Consider the following 21,296-nt stretch of genomic DNA (forward strand, 5'->3'; position numbering starts at 1 on the left):
CGTTTGAAAATGGCGCCGGACTGCATGGTCAGGGCGGAAAGGAGGAGGAGGGGGGCAGAAACACCGTCAGCCCGCTAAACAACGCATGCGCGGGCGAGCGGGGAGATGGGGTGGCCCCCGCGGAGGCGCGTAAGACCAATCAGAGCGCTTTATTCAAATTAAGTCCTTGTAGGGCAAGGACCTCCCCCAGCAGGAGGCAGGGGGACCCCAGGAGGAGGGAACGGCCCGACCCCTGCAGGAAGGGGCGGGGTCGGAGCCTGAGGAAAAGGCAGAGCAGCCCAGAAGCATCTCTTTACTCGACTTCCGGCTCGGACTCGGACTCGAGTTCGGAGCCCGAGATAGGGTCGGAGGATTCCAACTCAGATTCTAGCTTTAACAGAGAGAGAGCAGCGGCATGTAAGGTCACTAGCCACAGCGCTCCCGCATGGGTGAAGGGGTTACCAGAGAAAAACCGAACCCCGCTTACAAACTGGCGGAAAATAAAAATGGCTTGCGCGGAATAGGCTCCGTCTGCCACTCTGGTGTTCCCGGTTCGTGTGGGGGGGGCAGGTGGAAACCAAAGGATTTATTCACCGGTCAATCCAAAAGATGTGCAGGCAATTGTTAAAGCAATTGCGGATAAGGGAATTAATTCTGCCATGGTTTGCACACTCATTGACGGCCTTTTTGGTGGGGACGATATGCTTCCCTTTGATATTAAGCAGACGTGTAGAATGATATTTGATGGTGCGGGAATGATCGTTTTTAAACAAGAATGGGAGGACAATTGCATCAAACAGCTAGCCTTGGTAACAGGGGCAGACAACCCACTGCACGGCTCCAGCATACAGAGGCTAATGGGCACAGACCCCACTATGATCACCCCCCAGCAACAGGCTGAGGGCTTGCAGGCCCATGAGGTCATGACAACAACCCGTGCTGCCCGAAGCCATCCGTAATGCTTCCAAAGTGGTAGCCAAACCATCTCTGTGGTCTTCCATAAAACAGGGTGGGAGTGAGAGCTTCACTCAGTTTGTGGACAAACTTCAGGCCGCATTAGATTCCTCTGCGTTACCCTCAGAGGCGAAGGGTCCCGTGCTGGCAGAGTGCCTACGCCAGCAATGCAACTCAGCCACCAAAGACATTTTAAGGTCACTGCCGCAGGGGTCTAATATAGCTGCCATGATCAGACACGTTGCAAAGGAGGAACATCTAGTTCCCATCCAAGCAGCAGTTCACACTGCAATAACCAGTGTGATGGCATGCCTTAAGTGCGGCCAGGCAGATCACTTGGCAGTAAACTGCCCCCAGCCAAGGCACCTATCAGCAGATGCTCCACCACGCCAAGGGGGAGGCAGAGGACCGTGCTGGGTGTGTGGAAGGAAGGGGCATTTAGCTAAGGAATGCAGATCCAGGCCCCAGGGAAACGGGAGAGGGAGGGGGCACCTGGGCCGTGTTCAGCCCCCTCCCACCTGGAATATGCAGTGGTCCCGCTACAGCAACCCCCAGTGGGGCAGGGGACCTTCATACCCTATGCCCCCACAGGGAGCAGTCACCTTTGCATCCCCTCCAACAATACAATGGCAGAGTTGCGCAGCACCACCCTCAATACCCTTGCACCCCCCACCGCCACAAGCCGCGTCGGAGTCACAGGAACAGCAGGGGACACCCCAGAGCGGGATCCCTGGGTGGCCCTGGTCATGAAAATAGGGAAGGAACCCCTGATGATGTGGGGGACATGCCACCTTTACGGCAGCCAGGATCCCCACGTCATAGGGTTTCAGTTCTGGGCGGACACGGGATCAGACTGCATGATTTGTCCCCAAGCACATTGGCCCGGACATTGGCAATTCAAAGAAGTCCCTCCAGTGAACGGAGTGGGGGGGCAGTCCCGGGCATGGAAAAGCACCCAGCTGGTGGCTATAACACTTCACACGAAAAAGGGACCAGAAAAGACAGTAGCAATCTATCCCTACATTTTGCAAAATTCTCCACCCCTGTTAAGAAGGGACGTCCTTTCCATGCTCGGATTTCGGATTACAAATTTGTCATGAGGACCACTGCCGTACACCCTCCGCTGCCAATCAAATTGACTTGGAAATCATCAGACCCTGTATGGGTTGAGCAGTGGCCCCTGACAGAGCCTCGAATGGCAGCCTTGCTGGAACTGGTCGACCGTGAACTGCAAAAGGGTCACATAGAACCCTCCACCAGCCCATGGAACACCCCTGTATTCGTGATCCCCAAGAGGTCCGGACAAGGTTATCGTCTCGTCCACAACCTGAGAGAGGTGAACAAGACGATCTGACCCATGGGTCCAGTCCAGACACTGCTACCCGTGAACTCAGCCATTCCCACAGGGCAGCCATGCGCAGTACTGGATATCAAGGACTGCTTCTTTTAAATATCCCTGCACCCTGAGGACAGAGAACGATTTGCCTTTTCCGTGGCGTTTCGGAACGGCGAGCGGCCCAACCTTCGCTTCCAATGGAGAGTGCTTCCCCAAGGCCTGGTCGACAGCCTGACCATATGCCAGATCACCGTGGACAAAGCACTGATGCCAGTCCGACACTCCTATCCCACCGCAACCATCATCCAGTACATGGACGACATCCTGGTCGCAGCACCATCGACAAGCCAAGTAGATCACCTGGTGACCACAATCACAGAAACCCTTCAGGCCAACGGCTTTGAGATTGCGAGCGCAAAGATCAAGAGAGGACCCTGCATGACCTTCCTGGGAGTAGGAATTACAAGCTCCTATGTGACATCCCCCGACATGAAGGTCAACCGAGAAGTCGAGACACTCCACGACGTGCAACGCCTGGTGGGATCGCTGCAGTGGCTTCGCAACATTGTTCTGATTCCTCCCGAGGTCATGGACCCTCTATATGACCTCCTGAAAGGGAAGAACCCCTGGGATCCCAAGGAGCTGACGCCGCAAGCAACGAGCTCCCTCGACTTCATCGAAAACCAGATGTCCACTGGCATACTTGCCAGATGGAACCCAGCCATGCCACTGGACCTGTACGTCCACTTTACACCGAAGGGGGGAGTGGGAGCACTGGCTCAAGGACTCGCTGAAAAGGCCCGACCAATCCAATGGGTGGTCCTCGGAAGACCCGCTCGTGCATTTTCCCCAGGAATCGAATGCATCGCCAGTCTCATCATGAAAGGCAGGAGACTCACCTTGAAACACCTATGGACCGAGCCGACAAGCATCCACCTTCCGTTTCGCAAGCAGCCGACCACGGAGTCAGCCACAATATCGGAGTACCTGGCCCTTGCTCTCTCCGGCTTCGGAGGAGAAATCCCCTACTCCTCCAAGCCACCCTGGACGAAGCTGCTGACCATAGTCGACATGGACATGCCACCGAAGGTCAAGGACAGACCGCAGCCAGGACCAACAGTCTTCACAGACGCTTCCTCCATTACTTCATCCGCAGCAGCAGTGTGGCAGGCAGGAGAGCAATGGCACTGCGTCAAAGCGTGTGACCCCACACTGTCAGTGCAACAACTGGAGGCAGCAGCAGTGGCGTTGGCGTGCGGACTCTTCCAAGACGAACACGTCAACATTGTAACGGACTCTATATTTGTGGCAAGGCTCTGCCTAGCCATGGCAGGACCAGGAGAGTCAACATCAGCAGCAGCCCTAATGTTGGAAGAAGCACTTTCCTCACAACAGGGCACCGTGTCAGTCATCCACATCAACAGCCATGACCCAGTCAAAGGTTACTTCCAGATCGGCAATGACAAAGCGGACGTCACAGCGAAAGGCATTTGGACCTTGCAAAGAGCTCGTCAACTGCACGAGTCGCTCCACATTGGAGTCAAAGCACTCGCGAAGAGATGCGGAATCCCGACGGCGGACGCGAAACATGTGGTAGCCACCTGCCCTTATTGCCAGAAGTCACCCCTTTGGACCTGTGGGGTCAACCCGAGAAGTCTCAAGCCCTCAGAAATCTGGCAGTCGGACTTCACCTGGTGCGAACTGATGAAGCCCCGAGCATGGCTTGCAGTGACAGTAGACACTTATAGTGGAACAATCATAGCCACACAGCACCCCAAAACTAACTCCAAAACCACAATTCAGCACTGGCTGACAGCCATGGCTTGGCTTGGTATCCCCAGGCAGATCAAAATGGACAACAGCTCCAATTTCACCTCCAAACAAGTACAGGAATTCGCCTCGAAATGGGGCATCACGTTAGTTCAAGGCATCCCATATAAGAGTACCGGGCAGGCCATAGTTGAGAGAGCAAACCAGACCCTGAAAGCCAAGATAGAAGTGTTGGCAAAAGCAGAGGGCTTTGCCAATGCCATTCCCCCAGGAGATCAGGCACGTATGCTGGCAACCGCTTTGCTGGCACTGAATCAATTCCCTAGGGGGGACGAAACAAACAGTCCCGTCCAAAAACACTGGGCCACTCGAACGCTAGAAGAGGGCCCACAGGTGGTAATCAGAAACGAGCTAGGCGAGTGGGAACGGGGTTGGAGGCTGATGCTCACGGGGCGAGGGTACGCGGCTGTCAAAAAGGACGGCAAAATCAGGTGGTGTCTACTTAAGTCGATTAAACCGGACCTTCATAGTGAGCAGAATGAGACTGACGAGAATTGTGAGTCTGTTTACAGGACCTGCTCGTGGGATGTCCTCGTGACGCGTACATCCCGGTTCCAGACGAAAGTGACAGACCACCAAGCCGTCAGACAGCACCCGAGAGACCCGCGCGAGTGAGACCCAAGCACCAAGGGTGTTTCTGTGTGATTTTGCTGTTGGGGCTTGTCGTCAGAGGGCAAGCCAGCCCAGACCACTACCCCCATCAGCCCTTCAGGTGGGTCATGCGACACTACTAGTGGCAAAGCACTCAGAGAAATCACCACACCAAACACTCCATCCTTTGTGCTCCGCATCACCGACCTGTTTCCAGGACAGCCAAGGGTAAACCATTATTCCCCACACGTCACACACTCATACCTATCCTACTGGTGCCCAGCTTCAAACCCTGGGAAAAGCTACTGCAATCACCCAGGGTGGGGATATTGTGGGCACTGGGGCTGCGAAACCATAGTTACGGATGCCAGACCGTCGGGGCCTGGGTGGGATCCACAAGAGCCAGACAAATTCTTACAGTTCACCTGGGCACCCATCGGCTGCAAAATACCCTTCTTCTTTCGCAAAAACCCCCATCGAAACCAAATTAAAATCCCTAACTTTCGGGCATGCACTGATTACAACATGACGGTCTTGCAGTCAGATCACCCTAGCTGGGCCACAGGCAGAACGTGGACAGTGGTCCTTCAAGGGTCAAAAGAGAGGGTGAACGTGCAAATTATCAGGCTCCAACCATCAGCACCCCGAGCGGTCGGACCCAACAAAGTGATTAAAAGCGTGCCGAAAGGGAGAAATGTAACCTACCCCAAAACCTTACCCACAGGGGTCAGCAATGTCCCGACCGGTCAAGCGGAAACCTATCAGATGAGTCGCTTGACCGGGTCAGACTCAGACCCAATCCTTCATATGTTAGAAGCTACCTTTGTATCCCTGAACGAATCCAACCCTAACCTAACCAAATCCTGCTGGCTTTGTTACGATGTCAAACCCCCCTTTTACGAAGGAGTCGCTTTAAACACTCCCTTCAGTTATTCCTCAGCTGACACCCCTCACCAGTGCAGATGGGACACCCCTCGCAAAGGAATCACCCTGAGTCAAGTCACAGGCCAAGGCAGATGCTTTGGCAATGCAACCCTAGCTAAGCGGAAAGGTAACGTCTGCACCAAAATTGTCAAGCCTAACAGGAAAAACAATAAGTGGGCAGTTCCATCCGCATCGGGGATGTGGGTTTGCCAGCGATCCGGAGTGAGTCCCTGTGTGTTCCTTCCCAAATTCAATGACTCTAACGACTTCTGTGTCCAAGTTCTGATTGTTCCTAGGGTCTTGTACCACTCAGACGAAGAGATGTACCATCTTCTTGAGGGACCCAGCCGGATCCACAAAAGAGAAATAATGACAGGTATAACTATCGCAATGCTGCTCAGCCTGGGAGCAGCAGGAACGGCCACGGGTGTCTCAGCCCTAGCAACTCAGCACCAAGGACTGTCCCAACTGCAGGCAACGATTGACGAGGACCTGCAGAGGATCGAGAAATCCATCTCCTATCTAGAGAAGTCGGTCTCCTCACTCTCAGAAGTGGTCTTGCAGAACAGGCGAGGCCTGGACCTCCTGTTCATGCAGCAAGGGGGCCTGTGTGCCGCCTTGAAAGAGGAGTGTTGTTTCTATGCAGACCACACGGGAGTCGTGAGAGACTCCATGACAGAACTCCGGAACCGACTGGCTCAGAGGCAGAAAGACAGGGAAGCCCAACAGGGCTGGTACGAGTCCTGGTTCAATCAATCACCATGGCTAACCACTCTGATTTCTGCCCTGATAGGTCCATTGGCGATGCTGTTTCTAACAGTCACCTTCGGACCATGCCTGCTGAACAAGCTGGTCTCGTTCGTTCAGAGCCGCCTGGAATGGACCAACATCCTGTTCATAGGGCGACGACAATTGCTGTGAATTCAACCAGGGAATTCAACCAAAGAACACTGCCAGTCACAAGATTTTCCAAACTTGTCTGGCAAAAGCTTACTCAGGTTTGCCAAAATCCCTTTCCCTTTTCAAGCTACAACCTTATACCTCATTTCAGTACCTATGTACATGACTACCTCATTCATTTGTGAAAAGGGGGGGGGAGATGTGGTAGCTAGGGAAGAGGCGCTGCGGAAGATTGTCGCGATGTCACGGAAAGCCAGGACCCTCGGTTCCCCATAGATAAGACCCTCAGTTACTCATAGATAAGAAATTAACATAGGAATGTGGCCCCACTAACAATAGGAATGTTGCCCCACTGAAGCCAGTAACTTTCCACTCCTTACCCAGTACTTTTCCATTCCCTACTAACCGTAGGTAAGAAGGACAAACCCCTTTTTGACATAGAGACCCCTAAGACTATAAGACCCCAAGAGAGGAAGTAATAAACGCCTTTTGACCGTCCACCACATTGGTGTCTGCGTATGTCATTGGCCCGAACGGCCCTGGAGAGTGGGCTGTCGAGCTGTACCTCAGAACCAGGTCACCTGCCTTGATCTAGAAGGCAACAGCTAGTGAGGAAAATGACTGGCCTAGCAGGGCATGGAGCTTTTGTGGGAACTCAGGGGAAAAAAGAGAGAGCATCAACTTTGGACAGAGGGTCAGGCAACTTAGGAAATGTTTAAGGATCTTGCTAGGTCATGCAGAAAGAAAAGCTGAGAGGTGAAAGATCAATTAGAGGTTAACCTGGCCACTTCTGTGCAAAATAGTAGAATATGTTTCTACAAATAAATTTTAAGCAAAATATGGGATAAGGAGAACCTCTACTATTTTTTTGACACAGTGTAGAATATAGTAACTAAAGATAAGGAAAGGCTGAGCTGCTTAATACCTTGTATGTCTCAATGTTCAATATTAGGGCAGGCTGTCCTCAGGACAAGTGCTCTCCTGAGCTTGTAGGTGGGCACAGGGAGCAGAACAGCCCCTGTAATCCAGGAGGAAGCAGTTGGTGACCTGCTGAGCCACTCAGATGCTCACAGGTGTGTGGGATCAGATGGGATCCATCCTAGGGGGATGAACGAGCTGGTGGATGAGCTCCCCAAGCTGCTCTCCATCATTTACCATCAGTCCTGGATCAGCGGGGAGGTCCCACAGGACTCAAGGTGCCAGTGTGAGCCCATCCCCAAGAAGGGCTGGAAGGAGGATCTGGGGAACTCCAGTCCTGTCAGCCTGACCTGGGTGCCCAGCAAGGTTATGGAACAGATCACCTTGAGTGCCATCACAGGGTGCCCACAGGATGGCCGAGGGATCAGAGCCAGCCAGCATGGATTTAGGGGTGGCAGGTCATGCCTGGCCAACCTGGTCTGCTTTTATGACCAGGTGACCCACCTATGGATGCAGGAAAGGTTGTGGATGTTGTGTGCCTGGACTTCAAAGCCTTTAAAACCATGAGCCACAGAATTCCCTGGAAAAACTGCAGCCCATGGCTTGGACATGTTCACCCTTCCCAGGGTAAAGAGCTGGCTGGAGGCTGGGCCCAGAGAGTGGAGGGGATGGTGCTGCACCCAGCTGGTGTCCAGGCACTGGTGCTGTCCCCCAGGGATCTGTGCTGGACCCAGTCCTGTTTAATATCTTCACTGATGATCTGGGTGAGGGGATCGAGTCCACCATTCACAAATTGCAGATGGCACCAAGCTGGGTGTGAGTGTGGATCTGCTGGAAGGCAGGACAAAAAGACACAGCCTTAAGCTGCACCAGGCGAGGTTCAGGCTGGATAATAAGGAGTTCTTCACAGAAAGGGTGAGTGGGCATTGGAATGGGTCGGCCAGGGGGGGAGGTGTCCAGGTCACTGTCCTTCTCCAGTGGCACTTAGTGCCATGATCTGGGTGACAAGGGAGTATTAGGGTATTGGTTGGGCTTGATGTTCCCAAAGGTCTTTTCCAGCCTATTTGATTCTGTCATTCTGTGATAATTGGGACGCGCTGGGGCCATCGTGACACTGCTGGGCCTCATGGAACTAAGAGGACCATGGTGACACCATGCAGGCCCACAGAACCAGGGGTCCACTGTGGTGCTCTGGGGCCTAATGGAACCAGGGAGTGCACCGTGACACTGGATCCTCATGGAACCACAGAGGCCATAGTGACACTGCAGGGCCTTGTGTAACCAAGGGGTTTCACCATTTTGGCACTGCAAAATCAAGGAGACCATTGGGAGACTCCACGGCCCAGTGGAACGAAGGGGCCTTTCTGACACTGCGGGGGCCCATGGAACCAAGGGGCTCCTGTGAAGCTGCAGCACCAACGAGAACATTGTGACACTGTGTAGCCCCATGGAACCGAGGACAACATTGTCATATTTGGGGCCCCATGGAACCAAGGACACCATTTGCTCTGCATGGTCACATGGATCCAAGGAGACCAGTGTGACAGTGCAGGGCCTGGTGTGACCAAGAGGCCTTTGTGACATTGAGGGGCCCCATGGAACCAAGGACATCTTTCCAGATGTCATCAAACTGGTTGTGAGTGTTGATCTGCTGGAGGGTAGGAGGGCTCTGCACAGTGCCTGGGATAGACTGGATCCAGGGCCCAAATCCAAAAAGGTGAGGTTTAGGAAGACCAGGTGCTGGGTTCTGCACTTTGGCCACAACAACCCCTGCAGCGCTACAGGCTGGGGACAGAGTGGCTGGACAGCAGCCAGGCAGAAAGGGACCTGCAGGGACTGACGGACAGCAGGCTGGGCATGAGGCAGCAGAGTGCCCAGGTGGGCAAGAAGGCCAAAGGCTCCTGGCCTGGATCAGGAATGCTGTGGCCAGCAGGAGCAGGGCAGGGATTCTTCTCCTCTGCTCAGCACTGCTTGGGCAGCACCTTGAGTGCTGTGTCCAGTTGTGGGCCCCCTGGGGTGGGCAATTAGAAAAAATGTGAAGCAGGGGGTATAAAGAAAGCAAATGCGAAGCAGAGGAAATGCTGAGGGCAGTTTGGGGGTGGCTGCCAGGCTACCCTGGCTCTGAGCAACAGCGTCTGCAGTGGGACAGGAAACTCCCAGCTGATGGGAACAAATCATCTGGCTGAATGAAGAGGCCAGGACAAAGCTGAGTAGTTTCCTTGGTGTCCCCCAACCCTTGCTGGCCCCAGGGGCTGATGGCATGTGTGCTCCCTCAGGTTCATGTCCCCACACCAACAGCATGGGGGTGCTCCCCCTGCTCTGTGCAATGCAAACAGGGGCTGCTGGGCCAGTGCTGCCGTGTGTGTGCCTGCAAGGATGGGGCACCTGTGTGAGCTGGGAGAGAGGCCAGGGCTGCAGAGGGGGGATGTTGTTGGCAGCTCCATCAGGATGCTCTGAGACGCTGCCCTGGGCTGTGCAGCGCACTGGGGATGGATCAGCCCCTGCTCTGCTGCTCCTTCCCGTCTGCCCCAGGGCCCTTGCAAAGCCTCAGCCATGCTGTTTGCCCCCAGCCTGCACACGGCCAGGTGCTCACGGGGCTTTTCTGTGCTGAGCATTGGCCTGTCCATGTTCTTGAGAGAGCCTGGGCAAGGAGCCTGGAGCCCCCAGGCCCTGGCCTGAGGCGTCAGGGCTGCCCCAGCAGTGCCCATGGCCTGTCCCTGCTGCAGCCCCGGCACTGCCACCCCCAGGGCTGTGCCCGGCCTCGAGAGCACTCAGGCCCTGCAGCAACACCAGGGCCACCAGGGCAGCGGGGCAGGGCCACGGCAGCAGCACTGGCAACACCAAGTGCTGCTGCTGCTGCTGCTGGGCACAGCTGCTGTGCCAGTACTTATCTGCCCCCAGCTCTGCACACAGACATTGCTGCTGCAGCTCCAGAGAAGGAACAAAAAGGCATCTATACAGAAAACTTGGCTGGGAGATCCTTTAGTTCCTTAAAAACCCAGCAAGGGAATAGCTACACATTGGCACAGTCTGTGACCACAGGGAAGGTGGAGAGAAATAAAATGAGAAATAGCAGAAAAAGGGACATTTCTCTGTGTAAATATGAAAAAAATGAAAACAACAGTAAAGAACCTCCAAAATGAAAACGAAAAGGAGTATCAAAGATGGCTTTTATTACAAGTGAGTAGCACAAGTTGGCCAGACGGTTAATGTTTGTGACACCATCCCGTCATCAGTCTCCACACTGCAGCCTTGAGCTCCTGGTTCCTCAGGCTGTAGATGAGGGGGTTCAGGGCTGGAGGCACCACCGAGTACAGAACTGACACTGCCAGATCCAGGGACGGGGAGGAGATGGAGGGGGGCTTCAGGTGGGCAAAAAACCCAGTGCTGATGAACAGGGTGACCACAGCCAGGTGAGGGAGGCAGGTGGAAAAGGCTTTGTGCCGTCCCTGCTCAGAGGGGATCCTCAGCACAGCCCCGAAGATCTGCACATAGGAGAAAACAATGAACACAAAACAGCCAAATGCTAAACACACACTAACAGCAATTAGCCCAAGTTCCCTGAAGTTGGACTGTGAGCAAGAGAGCTTGAGGATCTGTGGGATTTCAAAGAAGAACTGGCCCAGGGCATTGCCATGGCACAGGGGCAGGGAAAATGTATTGGCTGTGTGCATGAGAGCATAGAGAAAGGCACTGGCCCAGGCAGCTGCTGCCATGTGGGCACAAGCTCTGCTGCCCAGGAGGGTCCCGTAGTGCAGGGGTTTGCAGATGGACACGTAGCGGTCATAGCACATGATGGTCAGGAGGCAAAGCTCTGCTGACATGAAGAAGAAAATCAGGAAGACCTGAGCAGCACATCCAGGGTAGGAGATGTCCCTGGTGTCCCAGAGGGAATTGTGCATGGCTTTGGGGACAGTGGTGCAGATGGAGCCCAGGTCAGTGAGGGCCAGGTTGAGCAGGAAGAAGAACATGGGCGTGTGCAGGTGGTGGCTGCAGGCTACAGCGCTGATGATGAGGCTGTTGCCCAGGAGGGCAGCCAGGGAGATGCCCAGCAAGAGGCAGAAGTGCAGGAGCTGCAGCTGCCGCGTGTCTGCCAATGCCAGCAGGAGGAAGTGGGTGATGGAGCTGCTGTTGGACATTTTCTGTGTCTTTGCATGGGGATCTGTAAAAAAAGTACTCATAGAATACTTGGGTTTGGAGAGGACTTGTAATATCCCAGCACAGCCTGGGGGAACTTTCCCCCCACTGCCTGCTCAGGGCTCTGCTGCCTGGAGCTGTCCCTGCCAGCAGCTGCTTCCCTGTGCCCAGGGCTGGGCCCTGCCAGTGCTGCCAGAGCCCAGCCCAGCCCGGGGGCTCAGCTCTTCCCTGCAGACCCCTCCCAGCTCTTGCACTGCCCAGGGGCAGCTCTGGCTCTGCAGGCTCTGATGGCAACGTCAGAGCAACCCTGAGGAGACTGGAAAAGTGACAAAGATGCCGCCTGTTAGGGGCCCTGTGCTGATTTTCGTCAGCGTCTTGTTTATTCACATCTGAGATAACTATTTTTTTTCTAAATGTGAACTGAGAGATTAATATCTATGTGCAACCTCCCATCCAGGTAACCCAGAGTAGTAGAATAAAAAGCATGATTTTCTCTTTTATGCAGCCCCTGCCTTGCTGTGCTCCCTGCATATTCTATTTGCAAATGTTCAGCAGTTTAATACCGTGCTGGGAGCAGTCCTGAACAATGCAGCATCCACCCCACACAAGGAGAAAACTTCCAAGCCTGACCAGCTGTCTCCTGCCCCCCATATCTTGTCCCCCAGTGCTGGTAGCAGCTGCCAGGGATGGCTGAGAGCTGTCCCTGGCTGGCAGCAGAGTCCCTGCCCCATCACAGCACCCTGGGCTGCAGGACCCTGCTCTGCACGACAGCCCTAGGCACCCCGGCTGCTCTGCACAAGAGACAATCAGAGAATGTACTCACAGGGTCTGTAGGCATTGGGATGTTCCAGCTGCAGGAGATGGCTCCAGGAGCTGCAGCTGCATTGTCCTGCAGCCAGAGGTTCCTGTGCCAAGGGCTGGCAGTGATTCTGCCCCAGGCACTTCTCAGCACCTTCCCAGCCCTGACTGATTGAAGCTCTCTGTGCCTCTGTGCTGTGCCCGGGGTGGCTACTGGCAGTGCCCCAGCCCTGCTGGGCTGGCAGAAGAGCTGCTCATCAAGAGAAATGTGCTTTTGAAGCTCTTCTTGGTTACCAGGAGCTGCCTCTGTGCCAGGAGCCCTGCCCAGCTCATCAGCACAGAATACAGTACCAGGACTTTAATGAGCCTCTGGGGCTTTGCGTTCAGGCCCTGAACATCAGTCCCTGAGAGGGAGCTGAAGAAACCCCACCAGAACTCCAAGCCAGAATCCAACTCCAAAGTTTCTTGGACTTTTAATGGGTCCCACTGAGGGACACAACTGAGAAAGTGTCCCCAGGCCCCAGGCAGAGCAGAGACCTGGAGGCAGTGATGACAGGTGGGGACAAGGAGAAGCCAAGTCTTGGTGCCCTGGGGCACAGCAGGGTCTGTGCCACCAAGGGCTGGGAGGAGACACCTTGTCCTGAGGCCCTGGGGCCTCCTGGCACAGCCCCAGCCAGGCTGGGCACTGTCAGCCCCTTGTCCTGCCCTCAGCATCCCCCCCTAGCCTACATCCCAGTGGCCTCAAGGATCTGCTGGAAGGAGTCCCTGGGGAGTCTTGCTCAGGAATGGCCCTGGTGGCTCCTTCATGCTCCCATGGACTGCAGGTTTTTTAAAGAACTTTGGGTTTGGCTTTTGCCTTGGAGTCTCTGAGAGGTTTGTGCAACCATGGCCTCCAATTATCTGCAGTAATTATTCCCTGGAGAGGCTTTGTCAGTAACAACACTCAGTGGGCTCATTAATACTACAGGGTACTTCAGTTATTTTAAGGTACTTGGTGTTTCCCTTTTGATACACACTGTGTCAGAGGTTTTACAATCATGGCCCCAATTATCTGCTTTAATGAGTCCATGGAGAGCTTTGTACTGACACTCAGTGGGGCTCATTAATGGCTTGAGATACTCAAGGTTTTTAAGGTACTTTTAGGATTTAAGTATACTTTTAGGTATTTTTAAGGAATTTCCTTCCAAAATTGAGTGTCTGAGAGGTTTTTGTGCATTCCGGACCTCCAGTTCTCTCCTCCAAGGAGTCCATGAGGAGCCTGTGTTGGGTATCCTCTTCCCTCATTCTGTTTTCCAACAAAGACAAAACTGAAAGAATTTTGTAAGACTTTCTAAAAGCATCTAAACATACATGAGACAATTAACAATACAACAATAGCTAGGAAAATTAAATGTCCTGTTTTAGATAGACATCATCTGTGGAGAGTATTATTAATAATTGGTTAGCTGAGAAAGGCCATACTGACATATTGCCGCTGGTTAAGCTGAAGGAGAAAAGTCAGCAGTCAGCAAGCTGAAAGGAAAGGTCACCAGTGACCTTGCTGCAACATGAGGATAGGGAGTAGAGATTATTCCTGAATATATCCTGAGAATATGTAGAAAGTATCAAAAGTAGAACCATAGGAATGCAGAAGTAGGCGTAGGTGCTGATATGTAACTGACCAATCCTGAGCTCAACTTTTGCAATATGTATGAAGCTTATTATGAACTGTATTTAACCTGCTGTACTGATCGATAAAATTGGGCCTGTGATGATCAAATTGATGTCCTGGTTCCCTTCTGTCGAGAAATGGTGGAGAATGCGGGCAAAGCCGAATCTCTGCCCTTTTTTCTCGGATTAAAAGGAAAAGGGGATTACGCCACGGTGGAGGAAGTTGGGTTTGGGTCCTTGCAGCCGGAACGGTGCCAGAATTTGAAGCAACCTTGGTGCTCACAACGGTGAATCAAGACAATACGTGTCGCGGGAGCCTGGAGAGCTGCAACAGCGCGCGCTGATTAATAGGTATGGATAGGCAAGCGACATATGATTTATTCGCCGCGTATTTAGAGCGGCGAGGGATAAAAGGGATAGATTTAAAAAGGGAATTACCAGGGTTATTAGCTTATGGCCATGCTAAGGGTATCTTTTCTAACCCTCATACAGTTCATGAGCTAGCAGAGTGGAAGAAGTTTGGGGAAATACTGTGGGATACAGTGTTAGACGATGATAAGTCAGCAAAGAAATTAGGGAAGTTATGGCGGGTGGTGTATAACACGTTACTTCAGCAGGTCTCTGAGAGAAAGGCAGCAGAAAGGGCAACAGAAGCTCATAATAGGGTATGGTCGTGAAGATGATCCCCTGGCACCTTCTGTAACTAAGATACTTATGCCTAAGGGTCCCCAGCAAAGTGGTGTGGAGGATTTTCCTATAAGCACAGTGGAACTGTCTGCACCCTTCCTGTCAGAGGGGGAGGGCGAGTCAGATGGTAGAAGTAAGAGCAAACCAGCTTTGCCTCCGCCACCAGCTTTGCCTCCACCGCTTCCCCCGAGTGAACCAACTCCAGTTACAGCTTCGGCGGGGGGAGCCTCAGTTTGGACTTATCAGCAGCAGTAGACATCACACTAATGACGAACCGGCCTGAGAGGATACCAACTAAAATAAAAAGCCCTCTTATATTAAATAGACAAACATGTGGAGCATTATTGCTAAGACGTTCCTCTACAACTATGTTGAGATTATTTGTTTTGCCTGGTGTTATCGATGCGGATTTTACAGGAGAAATACAAATCATGGTTTACACCCTTTATCCTCCGATTAAAATTACAAAAGGACAACGCATTGCACAATTCATACCACTGTCACAAATGACATCGAGAATACAATCATTTACTGGGCAAACACGGGATGAAAAAGGTTTTGGCTCTACTGGTGTTACACTTTTAACTGTGGATTTACAAAATAGACCAAAGCAAAAAGTTGAAATTACTTATGAGCCTCAAAGCATAACCCTTTATAGATTATTAGATACAAGAGCAGATACCAGCACTATTTCTCCAGAAGCGTGGCCACAACATTGGCCTCTATTTCCATCATCAAACACAAGCATGTTTGGCTAAAGTTTTGTATGTGATTAACCATTTATGCATTTTTGGGGAAGATGATACCCCTCCACAATGAAACATCATCCGAAGTCAGGTCAGGAAAATACTAAGGAAACAGAGGTCTGGGTTAAGTATAAGAACCTGAGTACAAGATTATGGGAAAAACCTGCAAAAGTATTATATTGAAGTCAAGAGTATCTTTGTGTTTCCTCACCTACAGGGCCTTTGTGGGTGCCTGCTAAGTGGACTAAACCTGTTTTTGATGCAGCCTCTGGTGGATCGCCTTACGGAAGAGGACAGGGAGCGACTGGGGAAGAAACTGCTTCTAGTCCTACAACCACTACTGTTACAATTGAAGGAGTACTCAGAAGCGGTGGACAGAGCACTGACACGTCACTCCCGGACAGCCCAGGAGTTGATTGGTTTTATTGACTCATTATCAACTTTTCACTTAACAAATCCAGTGAAAGAACATTGTCTTGACTGTCACAATCCACATTGTGCTGCCTGGATAGCTCTACGTTGTGGGGGTTGTGAAAGAACTTTTTGGATAGAACAATCATTATTGTGGGATTTGTGGTGTCACACTTGTGAACACGAGCACATGTGGGGCAAAAGCTGGCAAGATGAATTATGGAGACAAACAGGGCAAAACGCATATATAGCTTTAAATCTTTATGAGTCTCCTGAACAGAAAATTCTTGCTTATTATCGATGGGAGGTACAATGTATTGTGAATAGAATTAAGGTTCAAAGTAAATCACGTATAGTTTCTATAAGATGTAGGAAATTAGTGCCTTTAACACAGCATTCAATAGTAAGACCCTTCAAAGGGGATCCTGATAGGGCATTAGATTGCTGCATTGACAAGTTGCAAAAATTGAGTTTGGAAGTGGCAAGACCAGTAAAATCAAGAGCAGCAAGATTGAAGACAGATAAGAAAAAGAAGGCAAAAAGGGAACGGTCTCATTTGAATAAGGATATCAGTGATTGCTAATTAATTTTCTATGATTAGAACAATTTTACAGTTGTGGGACCCTCGAGAGGATATAGTTGTTGAGGAGGATAACGAACAAGAACTACGATTATGAAATAAGATACGCCTTGTATTAAAGAAAGAGCTTGAACTATTAGCCTCATATAGTAAAAAAGCTGAAGAGGCTTTGCGATTACCACCATTGAATTAGTTGCTTTAGATTGAAGAACCAGACTTTTATACTGGTCCTTACTTATATTCACTTCCTTGTTATGTTTGCAAAAGGGATAATGATAAGTGCTATGCATGAGTAGCTTTGCATTGTGCAGATTGTAATCAAGTTTATTGGTATTCACAGAAGTCAGTAGATTATTTATAGTGTGCACCTTGTTTTAGAAGGTAGATTCAAAATTTTATCTGAGTTAGAGCTCTTGAACAAAGTACTGGCCTGCCAGGACGGACAAGATTACAGCTTTTTGAAAGTGCAGAACAAGTAGTTATAGCATATCTTAGGTAGAGGTTACAAGAAATACTTAGGATATTTGAAAATAATAAAGCCTCATGCATCATAACAGCTCGCTGTAAAGCTGATTTGCCTTCAAACTTATCTCATGCTATACTTGTGAGCAAAGATACTGATTTAGAATTAGATCAGTATATTCAAAAATTGACTCAGCCTTACAATAGACAATCTAGCAAACCAGGGAAAAGACAGCGAAGAAAAGAAAAACAAAGCAAGCAGAAGGAAGAAAAGGAGAAGCAAAGCAAGCAGAAAGAAAAATGAAGTTTGTTTTTGTTATACTGCTCAATGCTGTAGCAAGTGAAGCAGTAGGAATAACACTCTTTAGTCAACCAAGAGAAAATTTATAGGTGACACTTGCTAATCAAACTAACCAATCATCACTTAGTCTTGGAGGAGTCACTAACGCATTTCGAACATGCCTAGTAAGACTTCCAGTATAGTCTCCTGGAGAATTTTGCAGTTTGATAAACAATCAAACCTTATGTATGTCTAACATGTCAAACATCACATTGCCAGTGCAACAAGGGTATACTGCAGGTCAGAGTGATGGCTATCATCAATGCTTACTAATCCAATCACTTAACACCTCTTTGCATTCTCCTCCTGAAGAATTGGATCTTTTTGGAAGTACAAATGCCAGTATGTCTAACACTACAGCTAGCGGATGGTTTAGCTTCAAATTTTCAGATGCTCAGAATTTAAACCAACCTAAAGAAACATGAGCCACCCTAGATTCATCCCTGAATGTGAGTGAATTCTCTCCACAGCATTACAGTCAATGTAACGGCACAAATATCACAGCACCAATGAAATTACCCACAGGATTATTTTTGATTTGTGGAGACAGGGCATGGAATGGTATACCAGCTAAACCACAGGGTGGACCCTGGTTTTTGGGAAAATTGTCATTGTTTCATCCTAACGTGTCCTTACTAATGCAGCTGAGTCAAAATTCAAACAGGAAAAGACGCAGCATACATGACTTAGACTGCAGCCAGATAGGAGATCCACAGTTTTGGGGCACATTCAAACAAGTAGTGGTTTCCACTATCTTACCAGGAGGATCTGCCAATAAAGCCATGAATTTAGCAAAACAATTAGGATGCTGGGCAAAGGATGAGCTGAACAGGACATCACAAATTCTAGACATGCTAACCGCAGATGTGCAAAGTGTTAACCATGCTGTTTTGCAAAATAGAGCTGCTGTAGATTTTTTGCTCTTAGCACAAGGGCATGGATGTGAAGAGTTCGAGGGAATGTGTTGCATGAATCTGTCTGATCATTCAGTACCCATTCACACTAAGATAAAAGAACTGCAACAGGGACTTCACAAACTCAAGGAAGAAGAAGGTTTAGGAATTGACGAATGGCTTAAAGGCTTAGGACTTGGACCATGGCTGAGGAACCTTGTGATCTATGCTATAGGACTTCTGGGTGTAATTTTACTGGTTTTGCTTATTTTGCCTTGTATCTTTAACTGTATTCAAAACATGGTCAGCCGTACAATAGCAATAACATGGCAAACTAATCTCCTTGCTCAAGAAGAAAACGGGGGAAATGTGGAGAGATTTATTAATAATTGGTTAGCTGAGAAAGGCCATACTGACATAATGCCGCTGGTTAAGCTGAAGGAGGAAAGTCAGCAGCCAGCAAGCTGAAAGGAAAAGTCAGCAGTGACCTTGCTGCAACATCAGGATAGGGAGTAGAGATTATTCCTGAATATATCCTAAGAATATGTAGAAAGTATCAAAAGTAGAACCATAGGAATGTAGAAGTAGGCGTAGGTGCTGATATGTAACTGACCAATCCTGAGCTCAACTTTTGCAATATGTATGAAGCTCATTATTAACTGTATTTAACCTGCCGTACTGATCAATAAAATCGGGCCTGTGATGATCAAATTGATGTCCTGGTTCCCTTCCATCGACAGTGGACCTTGTTATTTAGGCAAGTTATCATTATTCCACCCGAATATATCTGTATTAATGCAACTAAGTCATAAGACAAGCAGGCAAAGGCGCAGCTTTCATAACTTAGACTGTAGCCAAATAGGAGATCCATGGCTCTGGAGTAAATTTAAACAAGTGATGGTTTCAGCTCTCCTACCATGGGGTGCTGCAAGCAAAGCAATGACTTTAGCAAAACAAATAGGTTGTTGGGCTAAGGGTGAATTGAATAAGACATCACAGATATTAGATATGTTAACTGCAGATGTACAGAGTGTTAATCACGCTGTTTTACAAAATAGATTTCTTACTGTTAGCACAAGGCCATGGGTGTGAAGAGTTTGAAGGGATGTGTTGCATGAATTTATCTGATCATTCTGTATCTATTCATGCTAAGACAAAAGAGCTACCGCTAGGGCTTAACAGCCTTAAGGAAGAAGAAGGATTGGGAATTGATGAGTGGCTTAAAAGTTTAGGACTGGGACCATGGCTAAGAAACCTTGAAATATATGCTATAGGGATATTAGGTGTACTCTTCTTGCTTTTACTTATTTTACCTTGTTTCTGAATTTGTATCCAAAATATGGTTAGTAGGATGATAGAGAAAACCTGGCAAACTAACCTCCTTTCTCAAAAAGAAAAAGACGGGGGAGATGTGGAGAGTTTAGTTCAAGCATGGCTTAAAGAAAAAGGCCATGAAGGCATACAGTTGAGAGAGCAGTAAAAGGTAGTTGTGAAACAGTTCCAAAAGCCGTTCCCAGGCTGATTTCTATAAACAATTAGGCTCTCTCGTGCATCACTTTATAAACAAAAAGGTTCTCAGACAGTCTTCCCATAACAAGCAAAACACCCTCTCTGGGAAAAGATGGCACCCTGGGAACAGAAATGGAAGTTTTGGGAACCTTTCATATCACAGTGGGAACACTGGTTTTGTTTTTACTAAACAATTATAGGCACTGTAAAACAAAGGGAGTGGTTAAAGTTTTCTCTGTTAGCCTATCGTGAACCTGGATTTTGGAATATGCATGAAGTTGATTAACACTGTTATTTAAAGTGACTGATCGATCAATAAATCGGAGTTCGATGCATTAAAGGATGGTCGTCTCCCCTTCACTTCAATAGTTGCCCTTCTCTGGACATGCTCCAGCCCCTCCATGGCCTTCCTAAATTGGGGGGCCCACAACTGGATACAGCATTTAAGGGGCTGCCCAACCAGCCCTGAGCACAGGGGAAGAATCACTGCCCTCCTCCTGCTGGCCACACCATTCCTGATCCAGGCCAGGAGCCATTGGCCTTCTTGCCCACCTGGGCACACTGCTGGCTCATGTCCAGCCTGCTGTCCATCAGTCTCTGCAGGTCCCTTTCTGCCTGGCTGCTCTCCAGCCACTCTGTCCCCACCCTGTAGCGCTGCAGGGGTTGTTGTGGCCAACATGCAGGGCCCAGCACTTGGACTTGTTAAACCTCACCGTGTTGGATTTGGGTCCTGGATCCAGCCTGTCCAGGGCCCTCTGCACAGCCCTCCTACCCTCCAGCAGATCCACACTCACACCCAGCTTGGTGTCATCTGCAAATTTGCTGATGCTGGACTCGGCCCCTTCATCCAGTTCATCAATGCAGATACTGAAATCCATGCTGGCTGGCTCTGACCCCTCGGCCATCCTGTGGGTGCCCTGTGATGGCACTCAGGGTGATCTGTTCCATAACCTTGCTGGGCACCCAGGTCAGGCTGACAGGCCTGGAGTTCCCCAGATCCTCCTTCCAGCCCTTCTTGGCGATGGGCTCACACTGGCACCTCCAGCCCTCTGGGACCTCCCTGCTGAGCCAGGACTGATGGTAAATGATGGAGAGCAGCTTGGGGAGCTCATCCACCAGCTCCCTCATCCCCCTGGGATGGATCCCATCCTGTCCCATACACCTGTGAGCATCTGAGTGGCTCAGCAGGTCACCAACTGCTCCCTCCTAGATTAGAAAGGCTGTTCTGCTCCCTGTGCCCATCCACCAGCTCTGGAGAACACTTATCCTGAGGGCAACCTGTCCAAATACTGAAAATTGACAAACAAGATATTAAGTAGCTTTGTCTTTTTCTTATTTTCATTTACTTTATTCTCCCTCCTTCTCCCTCCTGTTGCTATAAATTTTTTTATAAAAACATTTTTCATTCTTTTAAGACAAGCCTCCAGATTAAATTCTAGTTGAGCTTTGACCTCTCAACTTCCCTTTCTTAATAACCTAATGACAACCTTATACACTTCCTGCAATTCTGGTCTTTTCTTCTCCTGAGTTCCCAGAAAAGCTGCATGGGAAGCCAGGACAGTCCTTTTCCTCACTAGATCATGTTTTGGCACACTGGGACAGACTGCTCCTTCCCCCTTAAGATTACTATCTTGAAATGTGTCCATCCTTC

The 21,296-nt window shown here is 49.9% G+C and overlaps 1 protein-coding gene across 1 annotated transcript; it reads right to left on the reverse strand.

The window, feature by feature from the left end:
* Positions 1 to 10,638: 10,638 nt before the first annotated feature.
* LOC134433842 (olfactory receptor 14A16-like) lies at positions 10,639 to 11,508 on the reverse strand (the record flags this gene model as incomplete). Its single annotated transcript, XM_063182545.1, has 1 exon — positions 10,639 to 11,508. A coding segment is annotated over one exon (870 nt), but the record flags the coding sequence as incomplete, so codon positions are not given.
* Between the last annotated feature and the right edge of the window lie 9,788 nt (positions 11,509 to 21,296).

Source organism: Melospiza melodia, unplaced genomic scaffold, assembly GCF_035770615.1.
Source record: "Melospiza melodia melodia isolate bMelMel2 unplaced genomic scaffold, bMelMel2.pri scaffold_28, whole genome shotgun sequence".
Taxonomy (NCBI): Eukaryota; Metazoa; Chordata; class Aves; order Passeriformes; family Passerellidae; genus Melospiza; species Melospiza melodia.